The sequence below is a fragment of the Rissa tridactyla genome, chromosome 1 (genome assembly GCF_028500815.1).
Source record: "Rissa tridactyla isolate bRisTri1 chromosome 1, bRisTri1.patW.cur.20221130, whole genome shotgun sequence".
NCBI classification, from domain to species: Eukaryota; Metazoa; Chordata; class Aves; order Charadriiformes; family Laridae; genus Rissa; species Rissa tridactyla.
This window is the reverse complement of record NC_071466.1, coordinates 153,206,638-153,227,636: the sequence shown is the minus strand read 5'-3', so window position 1 is coordinate 153,227,636 and position 20,999 is coordinate 153,206,638. Positions and strand designations below refer to the sequence as shown.

The 20,999-nt window shown below is 44.2% G+C and overlaps 1 protein-coding gene across 2 annotated transcripts in view; it reads left to right on the top strand.

Annotated features, from left to right (window-relative positions):
• TMTC1 (transmembrane O-mannosyltransferase targeting cadherins 1) overlaps nt 1-20,999 on the top strand; it is a 151,293-nt gene that overhangs the window by 42,593 nt on the left and 87,701 nt on the right. For both annotated transcript variants that reach the window (XM_054207465.1, XM_054207460.1), the window contains exons 6-7: nt 15,137-15,218; nt 16,215-16,318. In XM_054207465.1, coding sequence (XP_054063440.1) covers nt 15,137-15,218; nt 16,215-16,318 — 186 coding nt within the window. The remainder of the gene's footprint in view (nt 1-15,136; nt 15,219-16,214; nt 16,319-20,999) is intronic.

Below are 20,999 nucleotides of genomic sequence, written 5' to 3'. Positions count from 1 at the left end.
GCCTGCTCGACCTTGCCCGAGCAGGCAGCAGGGGCAGCCTTGAGTTTGCAGATTTCCAACCAGCCTGGGACCTGCCAAAATCAGCATGCAGCCTGTGCCAGCAAGGAACCAAAGCAGAGTGTGGCCTGCTGACCTTGGAGGAAGGAGGGAACAAGCATCTAGTTCACTCCCAACGGGATGAAAATTAATTTACTAGATTCGTCCTAATGAAAAAAACCCCAACAACTGGGCATCCTAAAAAGCTTTGCTTAAACCAAACTGTTTTTTATTAACCCTAACCATCTGCAAAAAAAAAAAAAAAGCCCAAAACAAAAAGGAAAAAAAGTATTTCTCAGTGAACCAGTGAACAGCATGTTTTGTGTCTATTTTGGACACTTACTAAATAAAAAATGTAGAAAAAGAGTTAGATTCAATAACAGTCACGCTTTTCCCAGGAGTGGGATAGAAAGAGGAGGCTATTAAGATGCTACTCCTTGTTCCCACCAGCCTGCATTGCTGAAGGTTGGTCAATGCAATGCCACTTGTTTTTCTTGTGGAGCTCGCAAAAGTGCAGTGTGGGGCTGGCAAAGTTGCAAATCTGTGTTGAAATAACCAAAAAGTTTCAACCGAAACACCCCCTTCCTCTCTGAGCAGTTTGGAGATTTTACCGCTTCCCTGCGAAACTATCAGTGTGGCACATATAATAGCTCAGCCTGTGTAATAAAGTGGGGAAAAACAAATGAAGGAGGCAAAGAATCAGCTCTTGTTCCCTTTGGGAAATGGTACCTCACCCAGCAGTAAAAGCTGCCTTTTGAGCTGTGGCAGAGTAGGGTCAGTTCAGCGCTTTCTGGGGAAATCTGAATTTACACCTCACCCGGGTGCCTGCCCGCTATGATCATTGGAGCTCGGGTTAAATGGTGTTGCTTTCTGGTATCTCTATTAATATTGCTCATTTGCATAAGATATTGCAGGAGACTGTCTGCTCCCTTAATCCGTATTTACATACGGATGCAGTAACTTCCGTTCCTCCTCTGTATTCCTCCTTCCTCCCCCTGCCCCTGTCTCCACATTAAATGTTTGAGATACCTATAGCAGTCATGGCTGACCTTTAGGAGTTTTCTTTCCCTCCCACCTTCACTATGCTTGTAAGGAAGCCAAATCATTTAAACCAGCTGGAAGATCCCCGAACTGCTACAGTTCTATAATCGTTTCCCTCCCAGCTTATAAAACTGGCTCTCTCTAGTTTACTGCCAGGCCCTTTCATTGCAGATCGAAAAAATAAAGGTCTCTGAGGACCGTGTGCTTCTCAACTCTCCAAGAGATCGATCAGATCAATTTGCCTCTGTGCGTTTCGACGTCTCTGTCCTAATTCTGGAGACAGCAGCTCTGGCATGCTGTCAGATGGCTCTTTGCAAAGGGAGAGACTCCTGGATCAGCTCAGGGCACTAAACCAAACTCATCAGAGGTTAAAAAAACCCAACAAACAAAAAAAGGGAGCAGTGGGTTATTGCTCTGTAATAGGTACTGGTGAATTGGGCAGAATTTTTCTTTTTACCTGAGGCGATCAGCCTACAGGGTAATGCAGCATGTATGGTTTGGTCAAGATGTTAAACTGATGCAGATGATTTGTAGTGATTTTTGTAATGTGAGTTTTATTAAGTTGCCCGAAGCACAGTATGTTCATCAACACTTTGCCCTGGTTCACTCCATACGTCTTGTAAAATCCTGTTTCTTTCTGGCCCTTGTGAACAGTGCCCTTTTCTGCCTTCTCCATCCTAGCCCTGAGCTATCAATTCAAGGAAACAAAACTGAAGCAGACGGAATAGCTTTGCTTAAGCAAAGTGCACTTGGGCGAGCTCGTGCTCTCTGGAGAAAGCTTTGACAGGCAGCAGCCGCATAGGTACTCCATTCCACCACTTCTCTGCTCCTCAGAAAACACTGCAGTAACCCCTTGCCCTCAGCGGGTCAGGTTAGAGACTTTTGGCCAAAGAGGAGAAGCTCTGAACCAGGGCTGGTGTCCATAGCATAGGTGCCTCCTATGCTAAGAACCACAGGAGGCGTGTGCCAAATGCAACAGAAACTGCAGCTGGTTTGGAGATTGCTCCTTTCTTACCCACATGGGATCCACAAGCAAAGCATGATTTTTGAAACTTCATGCTCTCGGTGAAGACGTGTGGCTGTCCTCTTCCGAAATGCTGGGCCTCTTCCCTCCGTGGGAGGTGGCAGTGTACAGGGCTCGCAGCTCACTTGGTTGGGCTGTGAGGTCTTGCTGGTGCGGTCCCCGGTGTCCCCCCAGTATGGCTTCTGCCTCTGGCTCTTTGCTCTTGGCGAGTCTGCTGGCCTTTGGTGAGGGTGTTATGAAGATAGGCTGAGAGAGCTGGGGTTGTTCAGCCTGGAGAAGAGAAGGCTCCAGGGAGACCTTATAGCGGCCTCCCAGTACCTAGAGGGGGCCTACAGGACAGATGGGGAGGGACTCTTTATCAGGGAATGTAGCGATGGGTAGTGGTTTTAAACTGAAAGAGGGGAAATTTAGATTAGCTATTAGGAAGAAATTCTCTACTGTGAGGGTGGTGAGGCACTGGAACAGGTTGCCCAGGGAAGTTGTGGATGCCCCATCCCTGGAAGTGTTCAAGGCCAGGCTGGATGGGGCTTTGAGCAGCCTGGTCTAGTGGGAGGTGTCCCTGCCCATGGCAGCGGGGTTGGAACTAGATGATCTTTAAGGTCCCTTCCAACCCAAACCATTCTGTGATTCGATGTTGCTCTCTGTATTAGTTTCTGGTGATCAAATGGAGGCTGCTTAATCACTACATTTGTTTGGTGTTATTCTTACTTTCATATTTTTTCTCAGAATAACCTTCTTTCTTCAGGGTCTGAGGGCAAGAGTTTTGCATAGTTAATTCAAGAATGTTTCTCTCACCATCCCTTTCACTGCTTAAAAAAAAATAAAAGTAAACCAGGAAGCATGAAAAAGAAAGACAGTTTTCTGGAATAAGTAAAGCATTACTGTTTCAGAAGATTTTTCCTACTGAGACATATCTCAGAAAAAGACCCTTTTCCGTGTGTATAAATAACACGTATACATGTAATTTGGAAGTTTTTACAATTGCTTACAAACAACAGCCTGTACTGACACTTTTCATTTTTGATTTATGTTTTAAAAAATCTTGCCTTTGTTTTTGCACCACGGTTCATGTTTTTGTGATTTGTTTTTGTTTAGCTTGTGGGTATATTGGATGCTTTACTTGTTTAATTGCATTTTAACCACAGGAGTATATGTGATTGGCACTTGGAACAAGTCTTTATTTCTCTGGGAATGTTTGCAGAATAGCAATTCTGATTGCTGCTTTACGGATGTTACATTTAATCAATAACTCAAATACAGAAATAACGGCAGCTCTCTGTCTTCTTGTCTTGGTTGGCAATATTACCCATGCTGGCTGGTACTTTTTTCTTAATTATTCAGCAAGGTCCTATTTATTGTGTTTAATAATATGATCAAACATATGCAGTGTAAATACTAAAGGCAAACAAGAAAAGAAAAAGAATTGGTTGGTTAAATGAAAATATCTGTTTCCTGTGAGCAAATTTATGCAGGAGTCTTTGGATCAGTTTTGTTGCAGCATTGCTTGTCCTGGGGCGTCTTTACAAGTGAATTTCGGAGAATTGGTTCTTCTGCTTTAGCTGCAATGGGACTGCCGCCAGGCTGTGGAGCAGGGGCTCTGCTGTAGTGGCTTCCGTAGTGACTCTTCTGGTGGCCTTTGAGGCCAAGGTCCTGGCTGTGTCCATGCACCTGTGCAGCAGCGGTCCTGCAAGAGCCACCACTGTCCCTTACGAATGAGAGACATGGTTGTGGTAGCTCTGGTACCACTTCTCACCTTTCCCCTCCTCCACCACCTGTGCCTTCTTCTCTAGACGTCTGCATCATTTTTGACCGGATCCCATCACTGTCTGGAGTCCAGACAAGCACAGACCACAGGGGTATCCTCTGAGGGACCTATAACTTTTCCTGCAATGTGTGGCTCCTTCTCCTTGCCCACTAGGCCCTGTCTGCCCATGTCCTCGCATCCTCCTTTTGGTTGGCTTGTGGGACAGGTGCTGGAGGATGCCCCACATGGTAGCCAGAGCAGGTGTCCCTTCGGGCAGTGCAGAGGCGCGTTGCACAGTGGGGCTGTGGAAGGGATGAGATGACCTTATTAAACTGATTTTGGTCATGGCTTATCAGAACAACCCAGGCCATGACTACGCTGGAGGGTGACGAAGCCTCAAACAAACTTCACGATGCATTTTCATGGGTTTCCCCAAATGGGCGATGGGCCTTCAAGCGTGGGGTGTCTGTGGAAGAGAGACTATTGGTTATGTGGGACGGTTTTGTTGTCCCTACAAATACGCATCTGAGCATTACTGAGTGTCGGCTCCAGCCCCGTCCTGCGAAAGTTTGATGTGGTTGGGGAGTGCATTACAAGCTGCTGCAAAATCCCTGGGGCAGAAGCTGCTCGTATTTTTGGCTGAGTGCAACATCCCGTAAGCTTTCCTGTGAGCAACTGTGCAGAATCTTTCATGCTTGCCAGGCTTTTAAATATCAGAATTTAAACCCACTTCTGTGGAGATGGAGACTACAAAATGATGTCGTTTTCTTGCTACTGCTTATTTTTGGAAGCTGCCAATGCAGTTCAAAGCAAATATCTTAGTGACTTAAGACTGGAATATTTGTGGTTGTATTTTTCTGGCAATAGATGAGACTGACTTGTGGTCAAAATAGGATAAAATGTAATTATTTTTTCTAATTCTGCCAAGCTTCAGAATTACTGTTTCATTGATGTGCTTTTGGCTTTTACCATTTATTATCTGTTTAGATGAGATATAAAGAATAGCTTTGCAGAGGAAATCCATTTAAAGCAAGCTACTAATCTTTAGTGGCTATTGCGGATTTTAATTTTAATTTTCACAGATGAACCCTATCATAACCGAACCATGAGTGTCTGTGATGAAAGAACCGGTCCATTTTTAATTTGAAAAATTTAAGGATTTGTGTGTAGATGATTGTGTGGAAAAGTGACAGAGATAAAAGTTGTTGGAAGTACAGTGTTCGGTATTTCATGCCAACAGTAATAGCACAGGCACAATTTACTTACAGGGCTGCTGACAAAAGAAGTCATTTGCTGCCAATTTTTGAATTGTTTTCTTTCAGATTCTTTCTGTGTTGCAGTAGAACTTTGGCATTGAGTTGCACTTGATTGCAAACATCAAAAAGTTTCTCTGAAAGGATACCAGCTCTGAAGAATGTTATTTTGCTTCTTCGCTATATTGCTAACAGACTCGTGTCATTCATATTTAAAAAGAACAAGCTATTTTTGAGGATGTTAAAAATAACAGACGGTTTTCTAACAAGAAAAGAGTGAGGAAGGGTTGTTTTTCTTTTTACCATTTATTTTGTATTTAGAGATGGCTGTGACATATTTACGAATCGCTTTATTTAATCTGACAGAAGCAAAGGGACATGCCAGATCAAATGTCAGATTAAGAATTTTCCGGAAAGGAAATAGCTTCTTCCTGAAGTATTTAGCATTGACATCCAGTAAACTGTTTTTTAAGTAGCTGATGCCTGGGTTTCATTTTGAAGGAAAAGTTTGTGGAAAACGGGCCAAGCTTCAGCTTGAGGACAATACAGCTGTATTTAGTGGCTCTGCCACTGATGGCTTTTGACAGACAGTCTGGATCCAAACAAGGACCATCCCTTTCTATCGTGTGAATTTGGGAAAATCCTCAGTGTAACTGAATAGGTTATAAGCTCGTTTAATTTAAAGGGCATTTTCAGGAGAATCCACTCAAGCTTTTTTTGGTCTTCATTAACACCTCTGTTGCTATTGCAGTAGTGCGCTGTGCGCTAGTTCTTGCTCTCTCCTTGCTCCGTACCTGCTCCTGTACTAGCATGGTCCTTTAACCCATCCCCAGCCCTTAAAGCTCACTGGCTGAAGGTAGAGGTGGTTATCAAGAATATCAAATGCATGAATGTCCCCCCCCCGCACCTTTCTTTCTAGATATCTGTAAATTGGTTCTTGGACATGAAGTCTGGTGAGCTCCCCATACACGCTCTGTTTTACTGTCCAGAAGGTCCATGGTCCCTCTACCCCATCATACTCTTTCCATCTTCTTATCTCAAACTCGAGGATTCAAACTGCGGATGTGTCATTTTCCCCCCTCTCTGGTTAAGTGAAAAATGGGAGTTTAAATTGAATTTGAAAAGTAGTTTTGTATTCACAAGTAAATTATGTAAGAATTAAAAAAAATAAATTCAAAACAAATAGGTTTTGAAATAAAGCAATACCCTTCAGGCTATTTTTACAGGGGTTCCAGGCACTTATTTCCTCCCTGCATTTCTCTGCAAATTGTGCCCATGTCTCCTCCTGAAACCAGACTTTCACTTACCACTTTCGCTTGATTTACCAGAAATGCTCACAACTCAAACACGATGTGCCTCTCCAAGCATTGCAAAATGTTTGGTTTTTTTTTTTTTTTTTTGGGCTGACCCCAAATGATGACTTCAAAAAATATAATTCAGTTCAGCAAGCACATTTAAGAAAAAAACCCACAACTGAGCATTTGCCCTGATTGGGAGCAGGCTCCGCTCTAAAAGTTTGCCTTCTTCCCCTCCTTCCTCAAGTCAAACTCTGTACCAGTAGGTTATTTAAATTCCTTAAAGACTTGTTTCAGGAGCTGGGATTTGGACCAGCTGACCCTTACCTACCCCTGTGCTTCTCATTGGTGCCTATCACTTTTTTTAGGGCTGACATATGGAGAAGGGAGGAGGTGATGGGCTTTTTCTCTAGGGGAGCTCTTTGCTGCTCCCGGGGTTGCCTGGTGGCTGTGGTAGGGGGAGAGCATCCATCCTTGCCTTGGGGCTTGGTGCCTGGGCTCTTGCCTTCGCTGGACATATTTACAGCTGGACTGTGCTCCTCACTGCGTCTTCTGGGGGCTGGTTGCCTGCGTGGTGCCATGTGTGTTGTCCATGAGAAGTGGGTAGTGTACCTGAATACGGCGGCTTCTGTTTTGTCCTGTTCTTCTTGTTGGTTGGGGTTTTTTTTTCCATTCCTTACTTGATCTTTTTGGTGCTGTGTTTGAATCCGGGATGGTCTGCTGTTGCTAGCAGCGGTATGTGTTACTTCCTGCTTTGAGATGCATATCTTTCCTCTCCTGTGCTGAATGCAGGATGCTCATCAGAAAGAGACTGACAATCTCAGAGACACTGATTCCTGTGCTCTTTCTCTGTCATATTTTACTGATGGAAGGAACTTACTCCTTGTCTTCTCTCCTGTTGTAAACTTTTAAATTTCTCTCTTTTTTTAAAAACCAAACCAAAACCAAACAACCCACGCTTGCTTACCGGGGATCTCAGGGAAAGAAAACAGCGGAAAACTGGAGCCTTAATTCCCTAATTGCACATACATAATTTTAAAGCCACCATGGTTCCTTCTCTAAATTAGCAGGCTACTTGGACCAGTGTGTGTTTACTGACATGAAACGCTTTATGGAGAGCATCAAAGCAACGCAGCAGGCCTCCGCATCTTTTATGGCTTGTTTGTAAATTTTTACTAGGACACTGGGTTCCCAGGGACACCTCAATAATTTCCACTCGCAATAACGATGCCTTGTGCATGAATGGAGGAGAACCTCCTCCTCCTCTCTTCACATAAAAGCTGGCCAGTCAGTGAGGTTTGTTTTTTTGTTTTTTTTTTTATTAGGGAGCGTGTTTTAGATACCTCGCAGACCACACGCTCCCTGCCTGTGTGCAAGCAGGCCGCTTTACCAAGCCTGGAGGCTTTTTGCCTCCTCTGCAGAGCGAGTGTTGCCCATGGGTGTTGTGCTGCCTTTTGGAGAAGACTATTTGAGAGCTGCTGCCTCTTTGCTGTGCAAAGACACGAAAGCAGCAGTCAGTCTGTTGGAGTCCTGGCTGTCCTCTGTGGTTTTGGGTCCATCTGTTCCTGCTAGATTGGTTCGTCAAAAGCACAGCTGCTTTCTTAAGCTGAGCTGCTCTGGGGAAGGCCGGCTCTTTCCTGCCTCTGGTGCCACAGCCCAGCTCCTGAGTGCTCACTGGGGACACAAGTGAGTGGAGCTCCCAGTGGCAGTGGATTGCTTGGATGCTGCCGCTGGATCTTTGACAGCAGCAGAGGTCTGAATATCTCCTTGCATCTCCATCTTTCTCTTTCTTTCTCTCCAGTCCTTGATCCTCTTTGCTCCCGTTCCTGCTTCTCCTGCCTATCTTCCCTCTTTTATCCCCTCTCTTCCTTGTAACACACACTCACGTAGCCTCTTCTTCAGCCACAAATTTTCATCCCTCTGCAATCCAAGTACATCGTCTCCTCCGGGTTGGATACAGGCATTGCAGGAGAGAGAATCACATATCCCAATGGCTTTGTAGGAACAATTGCAAGGAGAGTCTGGTGCTGTTCCTGCGGGCCCCTGATAGATGCTGTTTGGTAGGGCTGGAGACTCCGAGGAACTGATAGAGATCTCTAGTGAGCATTGCAAATGGAGATTTTTTTTTTTTCCCTGGTGGCTTGTCACATGCCCAGAAGTGGTGTGAGTTGTTGCTGAAAGCAACAACAGGAGCATCTCTGCAGTCTCTCTGCTAAATTTCAAATCCCTGCTCTGAAGTATGGAACCACTGAAGTTTTCCTGGTAAAGCGTTTGCACAACTTGGTGGACATGGGCAAAGCTCTCTAATTGCTTTTTCAGGAACAGCCTAACTGTTTAACCTTAGTCTTTCAAAGAAGAAAACAATTTCAGCTTGACACAAGCTCCTTTCAGCCTGAATGAAAAAATAAAGCTTGTTAAAAGAACAAGCAGCTGAAAACAGGGGTTTGTAGTTGAACGTGTGGAGCAGCCAAAGCTGCTACCAGTGCTGCTCATAGTGCAGTTACTTGGAATACCTCTATACCAGCCCTTAACTGGCCTAGGACAGGGAATAACGAGCCTAATGGTGGATTTTAATGCCTCAAGTGTGTGTGATGCAGAGGAAATAAAATGGCTGAAACCGATGGAAGCTTTAAATTGCAGGCATGGTGCTTCGGTTTCCTGAGATCTGGCGGAAGGTGGCCGTGCTTTGATGAGGTCTTATTTTTCCTGTTAGCCCTGCTCCACCTTGTCTCCTCGTCGCGTCGGTGGAATGTCTGGTATGAAGGGAAGCCCTTTTTCATCTTCTTCGTCACATCTTTGATCCGTTAAGTGCATTTTGCTACTTTCCTTTTTTCTCTTTCTATTCCTAATCTCTTACTGTGCCTCTCTCCCCTCCTTCCCCCGTTCCTCCCAGTTTTCTTCCTCCGCTTTCATCCCACACAGAATGAGATATGTATTGCCTAGAAGAATAAGGAAAAGCCACAACTGGGATCGCCTTTTCTGCTGTATATAGCAATACAGTTATGCTGTGCTCTCCCTGAAAATCCAATAAACGGCAAGAACTCCAAATTTGTTGTCACATCTGAAAATGTACACCAAGATACATGCCATTATCAGTGCAAATGAGTTAAAACAGTTGTGACTTTCATAAAATCTCTCTATGGTCCCCTAAAGGGTCTGTAAAAACTGATTCTGTTTGTGTGTGTTTATGCATCTGGGTCTGCGTGGGTAGTGGTGGCTGGGGTTTAGGGCTCTCCAGGGAGATATGGAGCAAGGATGCCACACATGCTGCAGGGAATGTCAAGACTACTCATAAAGAGGAAAGAAGGAGGGCTTGTCTTTCTCCCTTGAAAAACCTGTAGCTATAACTTATATTTTATTTCCCTGCATTGACAGGTATTTTAAGCAAGTTAAATATCCAGACATGTCTGGAATGTATTGGTTTTTCTTTTTTTATTCAATTTCTTTTACCTCACGATGGATTTTTCACTCCTGTTTTCTCCCTCGAATACCATGTATGCTTGGCCCTCAGTGGTTGTCCTCAAGGAGGAATATAGGCCGAGCTAGGTTGAAACAATACTTCTCCAATACAAAATGTAGCTGTCTGGACAGATTATAAGGAGGTCATCTTTAGGTAGAAAAGGTAAGGTGGTCTCTACGGACAAAATATGGCTCCTGTTAAACTTGTGCATTATCAGCAGGGAAGTCTGTCTAACTGGTTTGGGATTAGATGTGCATTTACCAATGATCTGAAACTCGGACATTCGCTTAAAATAGCACCTTCTAAGTTGAAAAATGTCTCAATTAGAGGTGTATTACTGTTATCGATAATTAAGAATAAGTTGACAGCCTTGCTTTTATACTCATCCTTGTAGTGTTTTCTTTTAGGGAAACCCCCTATTAGGGTTTTGAAAACGTTAGTTCAGAATACCAGGAGTTGGTGGGAGTTGGATGTGTTTCCTGGGAGGAATATAAATGGGAGCAATGATCTTACAGTGGAGGGGCCTGGCCAAAACGAGCTCTCCAAATATCAAAGCTAGTTCTACCGCGTACTTGTGTTGGTCTTTTAGATGTCCCCAATGGGGAGCATCCATCACACATCTTAATTGTTTGTTCGTTTCCCTTGAGAAAGCCTTCAAAGAGAACACAAGAGCGAGTTCATGTTTTATAGCAAAGCTGAGTCAGCTGCAGCGTGGGATAAATGTGTTGCCGATATCGTCTGCAATGGCTCACACAGCCGTGGCAATGAACGGCAGCTGAGGAGCTGCCCCGCTCCTTTCTGTAAACTCTAGATGCCTCCAACAGTACAGGCAAATTAAAAAAGCTGCCTGCTTCTTAGGGAAGTTTGTTTTGATTAACACGGAGTCCATCTGGTACCAGCAAAGTTTACATTCCTGTAAACTGCATGGTATTGAGTTTTACTAGGCCACCTACCCTGCTGTCTTCAATTATAAAACCTCCAAGTGCCCTGATGATGTAATTGATTTCAGGATGAGCCATGCTTTTCAGGAAGCCAGAGCTGCCAAATATCTGTCTTGGCCTCCGCTTGAACTGTGCGAGAGAAGTCCCTGCATTATTAAGCATTTCTTGGATTTATTGTTTGTTGTGATTCTGGTTGCTTTAGGGAGTATTCCTGAAAGTCTTTTAAAAGACAGCGAGTAGGCAATTACATGCTGGTTTGCTTCGTGGGAAAGCTGGCACGAGGCAGAGGTGGAACCTCTGCCCAAATGGGCTCTTTTCACACTCGTTTAGCAAACCTGGCGATCTGGATTGCCTCCTCTAATTTTATCATTTCATTATGAAAATGCGGAAGACCCACACCTTGAAATGTTCGCCTGCTCTGCAGGTAGCAGTTTGCTGCACGGAGCTACCATCAGTACAGTTTCCCTACATCTGTCCCACGCCTGTTCTCATGTGGGAATGAACGTGTGTGTGTGTTTTGGCATGGGGAGCCACATTACACTGGTCGGGGTGGAGCAGGTGATAGGGAGTGGTTCCCAGGAACAGTGGGATGTTTGGCAGCCTGGTGTGGTTGGCAAATGCACGGAAATCTGACCTGTAAATGACTTTATACAAGGCAGCTATTTAAAACAGGTATAAACCAGTTAAACTGTTGTAATAGTAATTTCTTTGATTATCCTAGCTAAAGACAAAATAAAGAGCTTTGGCTGATCTTAAGGTTGTCTGAGCAAAGTTCAGCGTAACTTTAGATGTATTTGCAAGCTGCAATTTTACATGTAGAAACCGCTACTACGTTTTACATGCTGTCTGTCTGTCACTGACATTTAGCAAACTTCCTCATCCAGGTTTGTTTGATTTTAAGCTGCATGTTGTTCTTGGCCTGCACCAGACATGAGATGTTTTATTAGTTACCTTCCCTGAAACAAGAAGTAGCCTCAGTAAGGTACTCTGGAAGACCACATGGTTCTTGTAAAGCTTTGATGCATTGAGCACAACACACATGTGTCAGCCTCTCCCACAGGTTGATCTGATGGATTTACAGGGATCAGCTGGATTACGGACAGCTGTGGACAGCAATGAACCATGATATCTTTTGTGGTTTCCAGATAGACTTCAGGATAGTCCCTTTCTCAAAATGGAAAAGCTTTGATTCTTCACCATTGAACTATGGTGGAAAGAAACATTTGTTAACAGAAGCTGTGAAGTAGCAAAAGCATTTCTAGAAAGGATCAGAAAGCTCAGGGCCCTCTGAACTCTGTTGCTTCACCCATTCCCGGTTACCCATTGGATTCATTCTGGTTCCTTCTTGCTCCCATGTGCTTTGTAGCACAGGGTGGTGGTTTGCAGTTGGTGTCAGTGCAGGGGTTTCTTTTTTTTCCTGGAGATGTTACTGCTCCACAACATAAACTGTGAGGGGCCTGGCAGGATTTTCTGAAGTGCTTTCAAAAGGCCTGCTCTGCAGTGGCCAGAGCTACCCTGCAATTTGGTGGATTACTTCAAATTAACTTTCACTTGCAGGTAAACTCATGCCTTGAAACTGTGTTTGGTAGTTGCATGGTGTTATGCTTGCCGCAAGGAAGTGCGAGAGGTGGGCAGCATTTTAGTTACTCGTAGGCACACAAAAAAAGTCAAAATCATGGTGTTTTAAAAATAAGCATTCCTGTACTGTACTGCCAAGGATGAAAGAGCAACCCCTTTCTTCCATTTATGTTCATTTTCTGTCTTTAATTTTCTCCTCAGGCCAGGCTTGAGGGGGAACAGAGAGGTGGTAATAATGATGCGTTCTCTATGCTCTATGGTGGTCTCCAGAACTGGATCAGTGTTTGCAAGGCCCTGAAGCACAGGCGTGCTTTCCTGAGCCTCAGCAGCCTAAAATGAAGTTTACTCTTCTCACTGAAGGGCTGCCTTCACAAACAGCGCGTTGTCCTTAGCAGTTGTTCCAGCTGGAACATCCTTGATGCAAACTTGATCTGCTAAAAGCCAAATCCCCACTGAGCATGGCAAAGCAGTGGGGTCTGCCTGCCCCCACCTCCCTGTAGGTGCTGCCCCCCGAGCTTAGGTTGCCTGACCGCAGGTAGTGGTTCCGGAGGGTGGCAAACATGTGGCCCGGAGATGACGGCCACCTCGAGAGTTTTAGGTCACTGGTGCGAGGTGTTGCCGTTTCTCAAGGATGAAGTTGGCAAACTTCTTGACACCGATAAAAGTGCTCCTCTGTCTCTAATTGAAGTCGTGGAGAAAAAGCTGAACTGTTCTGGCTGATCTTTTCCTAGAATAATTCCACCTAAAGCAAATATTTGTAATGGAAAATTTCTGCCCGACGTGTTGCAGTTAGTTAAAACTGCAATCGAGTGAAAACAGGTTCTTGAAAAGAGTCAGGCAGCGTGATTAATAGAGGGCTCTCCTCCCTCCACCCATAAAAATATAAACAAAATGCAACCCAACACTTCTGTTCTCCCTGCAAATCACGAGAGGGTTGAGTTTCATAAAAGGTTCCAGTAGGGAACAAAAGACCGGGGTTTGATCCAAATGCTATTAAAGTCACTGAGAGTCTTTCCCTTTGGCTCCAGTGGGCTTTGGAGCAGGGCCATGGTGAACACTTGAAGGCCAACCTGACCTTTCATGGAGAGAGAAAGCTGAAGGCTTAGTTTCATCTCACTTGTACTTGCTGGAGCCTGATTAAAATCAGTGGGAGCTCAAAAAAACTTTGCACTTTGTGGAGTTCAGCCCTTGAAGACTAGTCTGACATTTAATTCAGATTCGGTGCTTAAATGTCAACACTTGTTAATAAGTAGACACCAAAGACTGAAAGTCATGTGGCTGGCTTTACAATGTATGGTTTGGTTCCTAAGTTTTAGGCATGGCACTTGGGGAAAGTTTTCTGGAGAGCGGTTATTTTGTAGAGAGCACCCAGATGTACTTCTTACTTTTTGTTGAATGCTGCCTCTGTATCTTGCTGGCTTCACCCCTGGTGCTTTTGTCTGCAGTGTAATCTTTTCTCCATCTTGCCATGGTGACCAGGCTTGCAAACTTCCTCCTATAGAAAATTTGAACAAAAAGCCAGATATTAAAGACTCTCTTAGCAGCATTATGAAGTGCTGCAATCTTGTTTTTTCGAAGACTTGAAGGGTGGAAGCAATTAGATGATAGACTGTCTTGAGGAATTTGGAGAGGAAATAAGATGCGTTTTATATGCTAGATGGTCACGGGAGAAATGTATGATGCTTTCATGCTTGGAAAGGTAACTTGCATGCAGCTGGGGTGATTCATGCTGCGGTTTTGGTAAATCATTTAAATAGAGTATCCTGATACTGATTGTATGTTACACAGAGGAACCTGCAAATGTTTTCCTTTTGAATTTATTTTGTTTACTTGATATTTATAACTTCTTAAAATTATTTGTCATTTTTTCAATAGTTTTCCAGCTCCTATATGCTTAAAAATATTCTTGTTGTCTCTTCTGAATTTCTTTTTGTTTCTCATTGCTTTATTACAATGATGAACACTCTGTAAGTTCAATAGAAATGGAATTATCATTGAATTAATGCCATAGGTATGGCACCGTTTGTTATATTAAGAAAGCTCCTTAGAATGTGGCAAGTGCTTCTACTCTGTATTAAAATAAATGTGTAGTTTTGGCTCCAGATACAGTTTAATTTTACTCATTGAGAAACAGGAAGGTTTTTATGAACGCTCCTACAATGATAAGCCACCTGTGTGTTTGTCTCTGTGCAGTTAATTATCATAACACCTTGTCAGCAGACTTAAAATGAAACTTAAGGGTGCACAATACACTTTAAAAAAATAGAGCTTAAAATAAGTTCACTTCTGCTAGACAGTTATTCCCATCTCTAGAGACTGAGCAGGGAGCTGGGAACAAGGAGTTTTTGCATTTTAATCATGGCCTAAAATTGAATTGCTCTGTTTGGGTGACCTTTTAAAAATGCATCTTGGTGCAGTCTTCTGGGAGTCTGAAGACAGCAATCTTAGTGAGACACGCATGGGGGTTTTCTGAGGATTAAGGAGTTAATTGATGATTTTTAAAAAAAAAAAAAAGGCAAAACAAACCCAGATTTTGATGGGGAAACTGCAGTGTATTATAGTGTGTATTATTTTAAGTGGTCTCAATATTTTACTTAAGTCATGTAGAAAGAGCTTTGAAGAGTAAGAGTGATGTAAGGGTGATGTCATTATTGCTGCACGTTAGTTTAGGGTGGCTAAAACAATGTGCAGCTTTTTTTCCAGTTTGAAAAATGAGTTATAGTTTCAAAGTATTTGGAGAAATATTTGTTTCCTTCTATTTCAGCTACCTGACTGCAAATAACAACCAGAATTTCTTGTATACTGCAAGGCCCTTTTTGAAGAGAGCAGCTTTGGTGATAAGCTACGTAAGTACAAATGGACTTGCTCATGTATTTCTGTGTGTGTGACGAGAATGAACGTTGTGTGGTGTTATCCCAAAAGACTCGGAAAGCATTGATGGTAGATCTTAACACAAAGTTAGTCTTGGGAAATAGTCTAGAAAACTTCAGCTGAGCAGAGACAAGAATATTGCTGTGTTTTCAGTTCAAATTTTCTTTTAATTTATAGCGGTTGCCCTTAAATTCATAGAATCATGTGATTCTATGATTCTAAAACCGTATAATCATCAGCAAGTATTTCCTGCCCTAAAACCAGGGGGACTCTCTGGTGCTGGGCTGACTTTTCAGTGGCATGCTGTTAGTTTCAGCACAGGGCTCGGTAAGAGTCACAAGAAAAGCTCTTCCTTGCAAATCCGTGCTGCTGGGCGTGCTCCAAGCAGGACTTGACATGTTGTAGAGGAGAAAACCGGCACCTCCACGGGGCTTTGCTGGGCGTGCGACTCCCTGTGCTGCTCTAGGAGCCGGATCCCCTTGCTTCTCCCTTGACAAGTGGCTCCCAGAAAGGTGGGGGAGTGCCAGCCCGCAGAAGTCCTTCCAGGGATTAGGATTACACAGCATGGGAAATGCCGACGGAGTTTGCCCTTACACCTGTGCCAGCATGAGTGAACAATAATAGCTTTTAAGACATCAGCTGTGTTTTTCCCCCTCTGTATTTAGGTAGAGGTCAATAGCAAAACTCTGCAGTCTGAGCCGCAGCAGGGTGATGGATTTGTCCTTCCAAATGCTGCCTTTGTTGTGGGTAGCAGAGATTTGCCAGTTGCTGTCAGTAATGCACACGTGAAAGTGGGGGGACACGACAATGTTTGTCACCCTGCGCAGGGTGGCAAAACTGAATTTTGCCTAAACCGCTGAGCTGACTCCCTTGAGCGGAGCAGAGCATGGAGCGCTATCACAACAAAATATTTGCTGGAGGCTTAGTTCTTCTTAGTAGCACATTGCTAACCGAGATGCTCTTCTTTGAAGGTGATTCTCGTGTTGTATTTCCGCCTCTGGATAATGGGAGGATCCATGCCGATGTTTTCGGAGCAGGACAATCCAGCTTCATTCTCACCGTATTTACTGACAAGGTACAACGCCACTAATCAAACAAAAGATTTCAAAAGTGTAGCCTTGACATTAGTTTTTCCCTGTGCTAAAATGTTTTACAGATGGCAAATGAGAGAACTTGTTTTGTTGTTTTAACTTAATTACTTCTCCTTATTGCTCTGTCTAGAATATAAAGCAACCATCATTATTTGAACCCCCAAAGCATGCTCTGGGTCCTGTAGAGTTATCTTACAGATGCTTTCTTACTGAAAAATGTGAGTTCATTTTTATGCAAAGCCCAATGAAATTTAATTGCCTGAGCACAGGACTGGAAAGCCCAGGGACTCAAGCCTAACCCTTAACCTTAAAAATGGCTGCTCTTGAGATACGGGATGCAAGCATTCAGAGTTTTGGCTTCAGCTGAAGTTTGTATAAAAAGGGGATGAGCATGCCTGTTGGTGGAATATTCGTGGCTGGTCCCTGAAGGTGGAAGGCAGGACCCTGGTGGCACACAGTACTGCGCAGCTCTGGCTAAGTAAAGGATAGGTTCCATGGATTAATTGGAAACAACAAACCTGAAATTTGTGTTAGCAGATTTTTGTTATTTTATCACTTGTTTTTGTTTTTTTTTTTTTTAAGATACATAAATGCCTAAATTTGGTAACTTTTTTTTTTCCCCCTTGCTTGGGACATGGTGTGTGGTTAGGTGGGCTGATACCACATCCCTCGGGCTGTGCTGGGCCAGACCAGCAAGGCAGTGACAGCTGCGACTTAGCTCTTCCCTCCAGACCTAACCAGACCCGTGCTCCAAGAAGGTGGTAGGAAGCTGATTTCTTCTTAAGATGGGGCCATGTGCATGACTGCTCTGGTTAGCTACTGAACTGGGGAAAGACATTTTGGGGGCTTCTGGAGGAATTTCGTGATGTCTCCAATGCAAATGGGAACAGTCCTCCTCTGTGTCACTTTCTGGCCTTGCTGGATCCTCATTCCAACAGTGGAATCACAGCTGAGACACAGGTTAAGATCAAACAATCCTTATTCAACATCTGCTGCAGAGTTGGGCTGGATCTCATCTGGGAGACCTTTAGGATAATGTGACAACAGCTCCTATTACCATCAAGGCTAAAAGTGCTTCCAGGAAGCACATCGTCTGACTTGGAAAGCTCTGATCTGTTTGCAGCATTTCTGGCAGAGTCATTAATACCAGACTCTGTGCGGCACGGCGTGAAGGATTTGCTGCTGTCCCTTTTTGATATGTTTATGCTGAGATGGGGGTCATGAAGTCATAAATGATCCCGGCCTGATTCCAATTACGTATTCCGTGCTGCAAATGTCTTTCGTCTGTCTCTTTCGTCTTGTAATGACAGGGGAAGGGTTTTTTTAAATGCAAAAGCTAAGTCATTCTTAGAGTATGAAACAGTGACTATTTTTACCACCGGCACTGTGGATTTTATTAACGGCTTTATGAAAGACAAGTGAGAGCGCTGCTGGCTGAGGTCCTCCATGGTGCCGGCAGCAGCCCTGGCTTCACCTTCAGTCCAGCAACGCTTACCTGCTCCAAACCTCATTAAGGAGACCCTTGCCAGTAAATAACAGTATTACTATTCTGGGGGGATTCTAAAACCCTGTAGTTAGCCCAGCTCTTCCAGTTCTGCTGAGCTTGATCTTAATCCTTCATTTAGACAATTTATCCAGAAGCCTGTATCTTCCATCCAGAAAACCCATCCCTTCAGCAAGCCCGGATGCCAGCCATTACACGGCTTTCTAATATGCAGAGTTAAATTTAGCTGGTCATTCTTTCTCTGCTGATCTAGCATCAACCTCCCATGGCTGATGCTCAGGCAGATGGGTCCTGACAACAGAAGCTGAAAGTAGGTTTGCTGAATCCTGGTCAGGGTCCAGTCAGGAGATGGAACTGGAGACAAGGCTGCAACACTGGCCCAAAGTCCATCCAGGAGAAAGGGGTGAGAGGCAGGAGCAGAGACAAATCATGTCAGGTGACAGGCTACCTACAGCACAAGTTCCATGTCCATCCAGGAACCAGGGCTGAAAATGGGGCTCCTAGAGCAATGGGCATTAAGTGTGGGTGAAGCTCATCAGTGCCCTGACAACATGTTGCTGCAGTTCAGTACCTGCCACTTGCCCTAACAAGGACAAGCACCCTATTCTTGTTGCTGACCTTCTCTGGGTGTGGTCCTCACCCTCTGGGCGTGGTAGGATATAGAAAGAAGTTGGGTCCTGAGCTTCTGTTGACCGTAACCCTAGTTTCCTGGCATGAGCCTTCACCTTAGGTGTGAGGTACCTGCAGAATCCGCCTATAAATTCTCTGCAATTCTTGTTTCTCTGAACTCAAACCTTAAGCTGACCGCTACCTTGAACTTGCAGCCAAACAACCTGAAAGAGGCCAAAACCTGGCTATCCTGATGCTGTGCACCACCCTAAGCCTGCAGGATCCACCTGCTAGCACGTTAGGCTTGCTCAGCAACACCTTCTTTCCTGAACCCAGACCCTAACACTTCACTTCAAAACAGTCAGTGACCCCCTGACTGCCTCAGAGTTAGGTATAGGCCCAGCTGCGCTACTGGCAGTAGTCTTCATGTTAGACCTGTGTGGTCCACCTACAAATGAGAAATTGAAGATGAGAGCTGGTTTTTTTGTTGTTGTATCTTGCCAGTTTCAAGGAGCTGTAGGAAGACTAATTAGTCAAAGTGGTTGATACCTTAGGGTAAGCTTCTGCACAGCTGGGGTGGCTGAGTAGGCGAGTGGTCAATATTGCAAGGTATACAGAGACCTGGTGACTGTCTCTGAACTGACAGCCCATGATGCACCCACTGACCACAGCCCTTGTCTTGGCAACAAACCTTCTCCTTCCTCACTTCGTCTTTCAGACTCAAGACTATAACTCTCACCCAAGACTGTATCTTACCATGGTCAGAGCTGAAGCTATTGCTGCAGAGCTGACATTGTGGAAGTCATCATGAGTGCAAGACTTGGATGTCAGATGGAGCCAGCAAGGTTGAGTGTTGTTGGCTTGGTTTCCAGGAAGATCTGTGTGTCTGGCCAGCGGGAAGTCTAGCCTGAGGTGCAGGGCTTAGGTGCAAAGAAGAGGGAGGCTGGAGAGAGAAGCTTGTTTTTAAAGCCTGGTATTTCCACAGGCCTTAAATATGCAGAAATAAGAAGTGGTGTTAGGTGGATTGGAGGTGATACAACTTGCTGGCACCAGTGTTAGGGGTGACATTAGGTTAGGGTCTAGGATGTCAAGGCTCAAGGATATTCAGCATCCAAGTAGGTGCTGGTGTGTGTGGATGCTTGCTCAACTGGTGGGTGTCTAGTCATGTGGAAGAGTTTGTGGTTATGGCCCAGCCTCAGAGAAGATGCTGAGCAGGGTGTGTTTCTCAGCTGTGGACACCTACAGCAGGAGCATATGAAGAGCTGGTGTGAGAAGCTTTTAACGAGGTTTTGAAGGCAGTAATTAGGTCACACCACTGAACTTAAAGCCAGGATGCTATTGGGAAGGGAAGGGCTAAGATTGGTGTCAAGACCAGAAAGGAGAAGCTCCATGAAATTAAAAGAAAGGCCAGTGTTGGGTGGTGTTCTTGAGGTTGTTACTAACACCTTAGCTATGGCTGAAGCAAGGGTTAGTGCTCAGGGAGTGGGCAGGTTGTTTTGTAACTCTTTGAAGATCACGTAGGGCACAAATGGGAGCTTCAGTTTGCAAGCAGTCGTCTTTATTTCTATTGAGCTGGAAATGGGGTTACTGCGCATGTCTCACCAGGGTAAATGTTATGGTTTTCAGCAGAATTGAAAGTTATTGTAAGACTTGGTTAACTCTGTGGAGCGAGGAGGAAGACTGATGAAAAAAGCAAAACAGTAGTTTGGAAACGTGTGACAGTCTTTGTGAAATGCATAAAATTAGATCTGGAGTTGGGGGTCTTGTCTGACATAGGATGAACCCAAAAGAGTATTGTTAACTCTCACAAGGTTTCTGTGTCAGCTGGTGAGCTGTACAGGCGCAGTTTGGCCCCAGGCTGGCAAGCATGGCTAAGATTAGGAGTAGGTGTAAGTTATGGGTTTGAAAAAGTATTGAGTAATGAGGTGAGATTTTGTCAGCTCTTATGATGCTTGTAGTGTAAATTAGATGACTGAGGGTGTGAGAGAGGTCTCTGCATCCATGATTGTGTGCAGGAGGGCAGCATATAGAAATTGAGGTGTATCAAATGAACCGAAGAGGAGACAGGTTCAAAGCAAGCCAAGGAGGTGGCTTGCAACAGGTAGTTGAGCTGGGGAGCTCCTTCCTGCAGGATGCTGTGGGTGTGCTGAAAGTTTATGCAGGCTCAAAGAGAGATTTGCCAAGTTAAAAAAAGAAATCCAGGCTACTAAATATGCAGAAACCACATCCAACTCTGGGACATCATGCTAGCTAGAAACTGGAAAAAATTATCATGTTCTTATATGCTTTGCTTGGCATTAATTTGTGTTCACTGCTGTAGAGGGGATCCTGATCTCGACAGACCTTTGGTGTGGCCCAGTTTGGCCTTAAAACATGAGTATATATTCTCTGTAACCTGTCTTCAATCTTGGACAACATATAAATTAAAGTAGACAGATAATGGTTTATTTAACCATGGGTAGATGAAATATGCTGAAATAGTGACAGTTTTTCAATCTTTAAAAAAACTTAAATGATCATCTGTTCAGTGTTTTCACTAAATTACTGTTCTT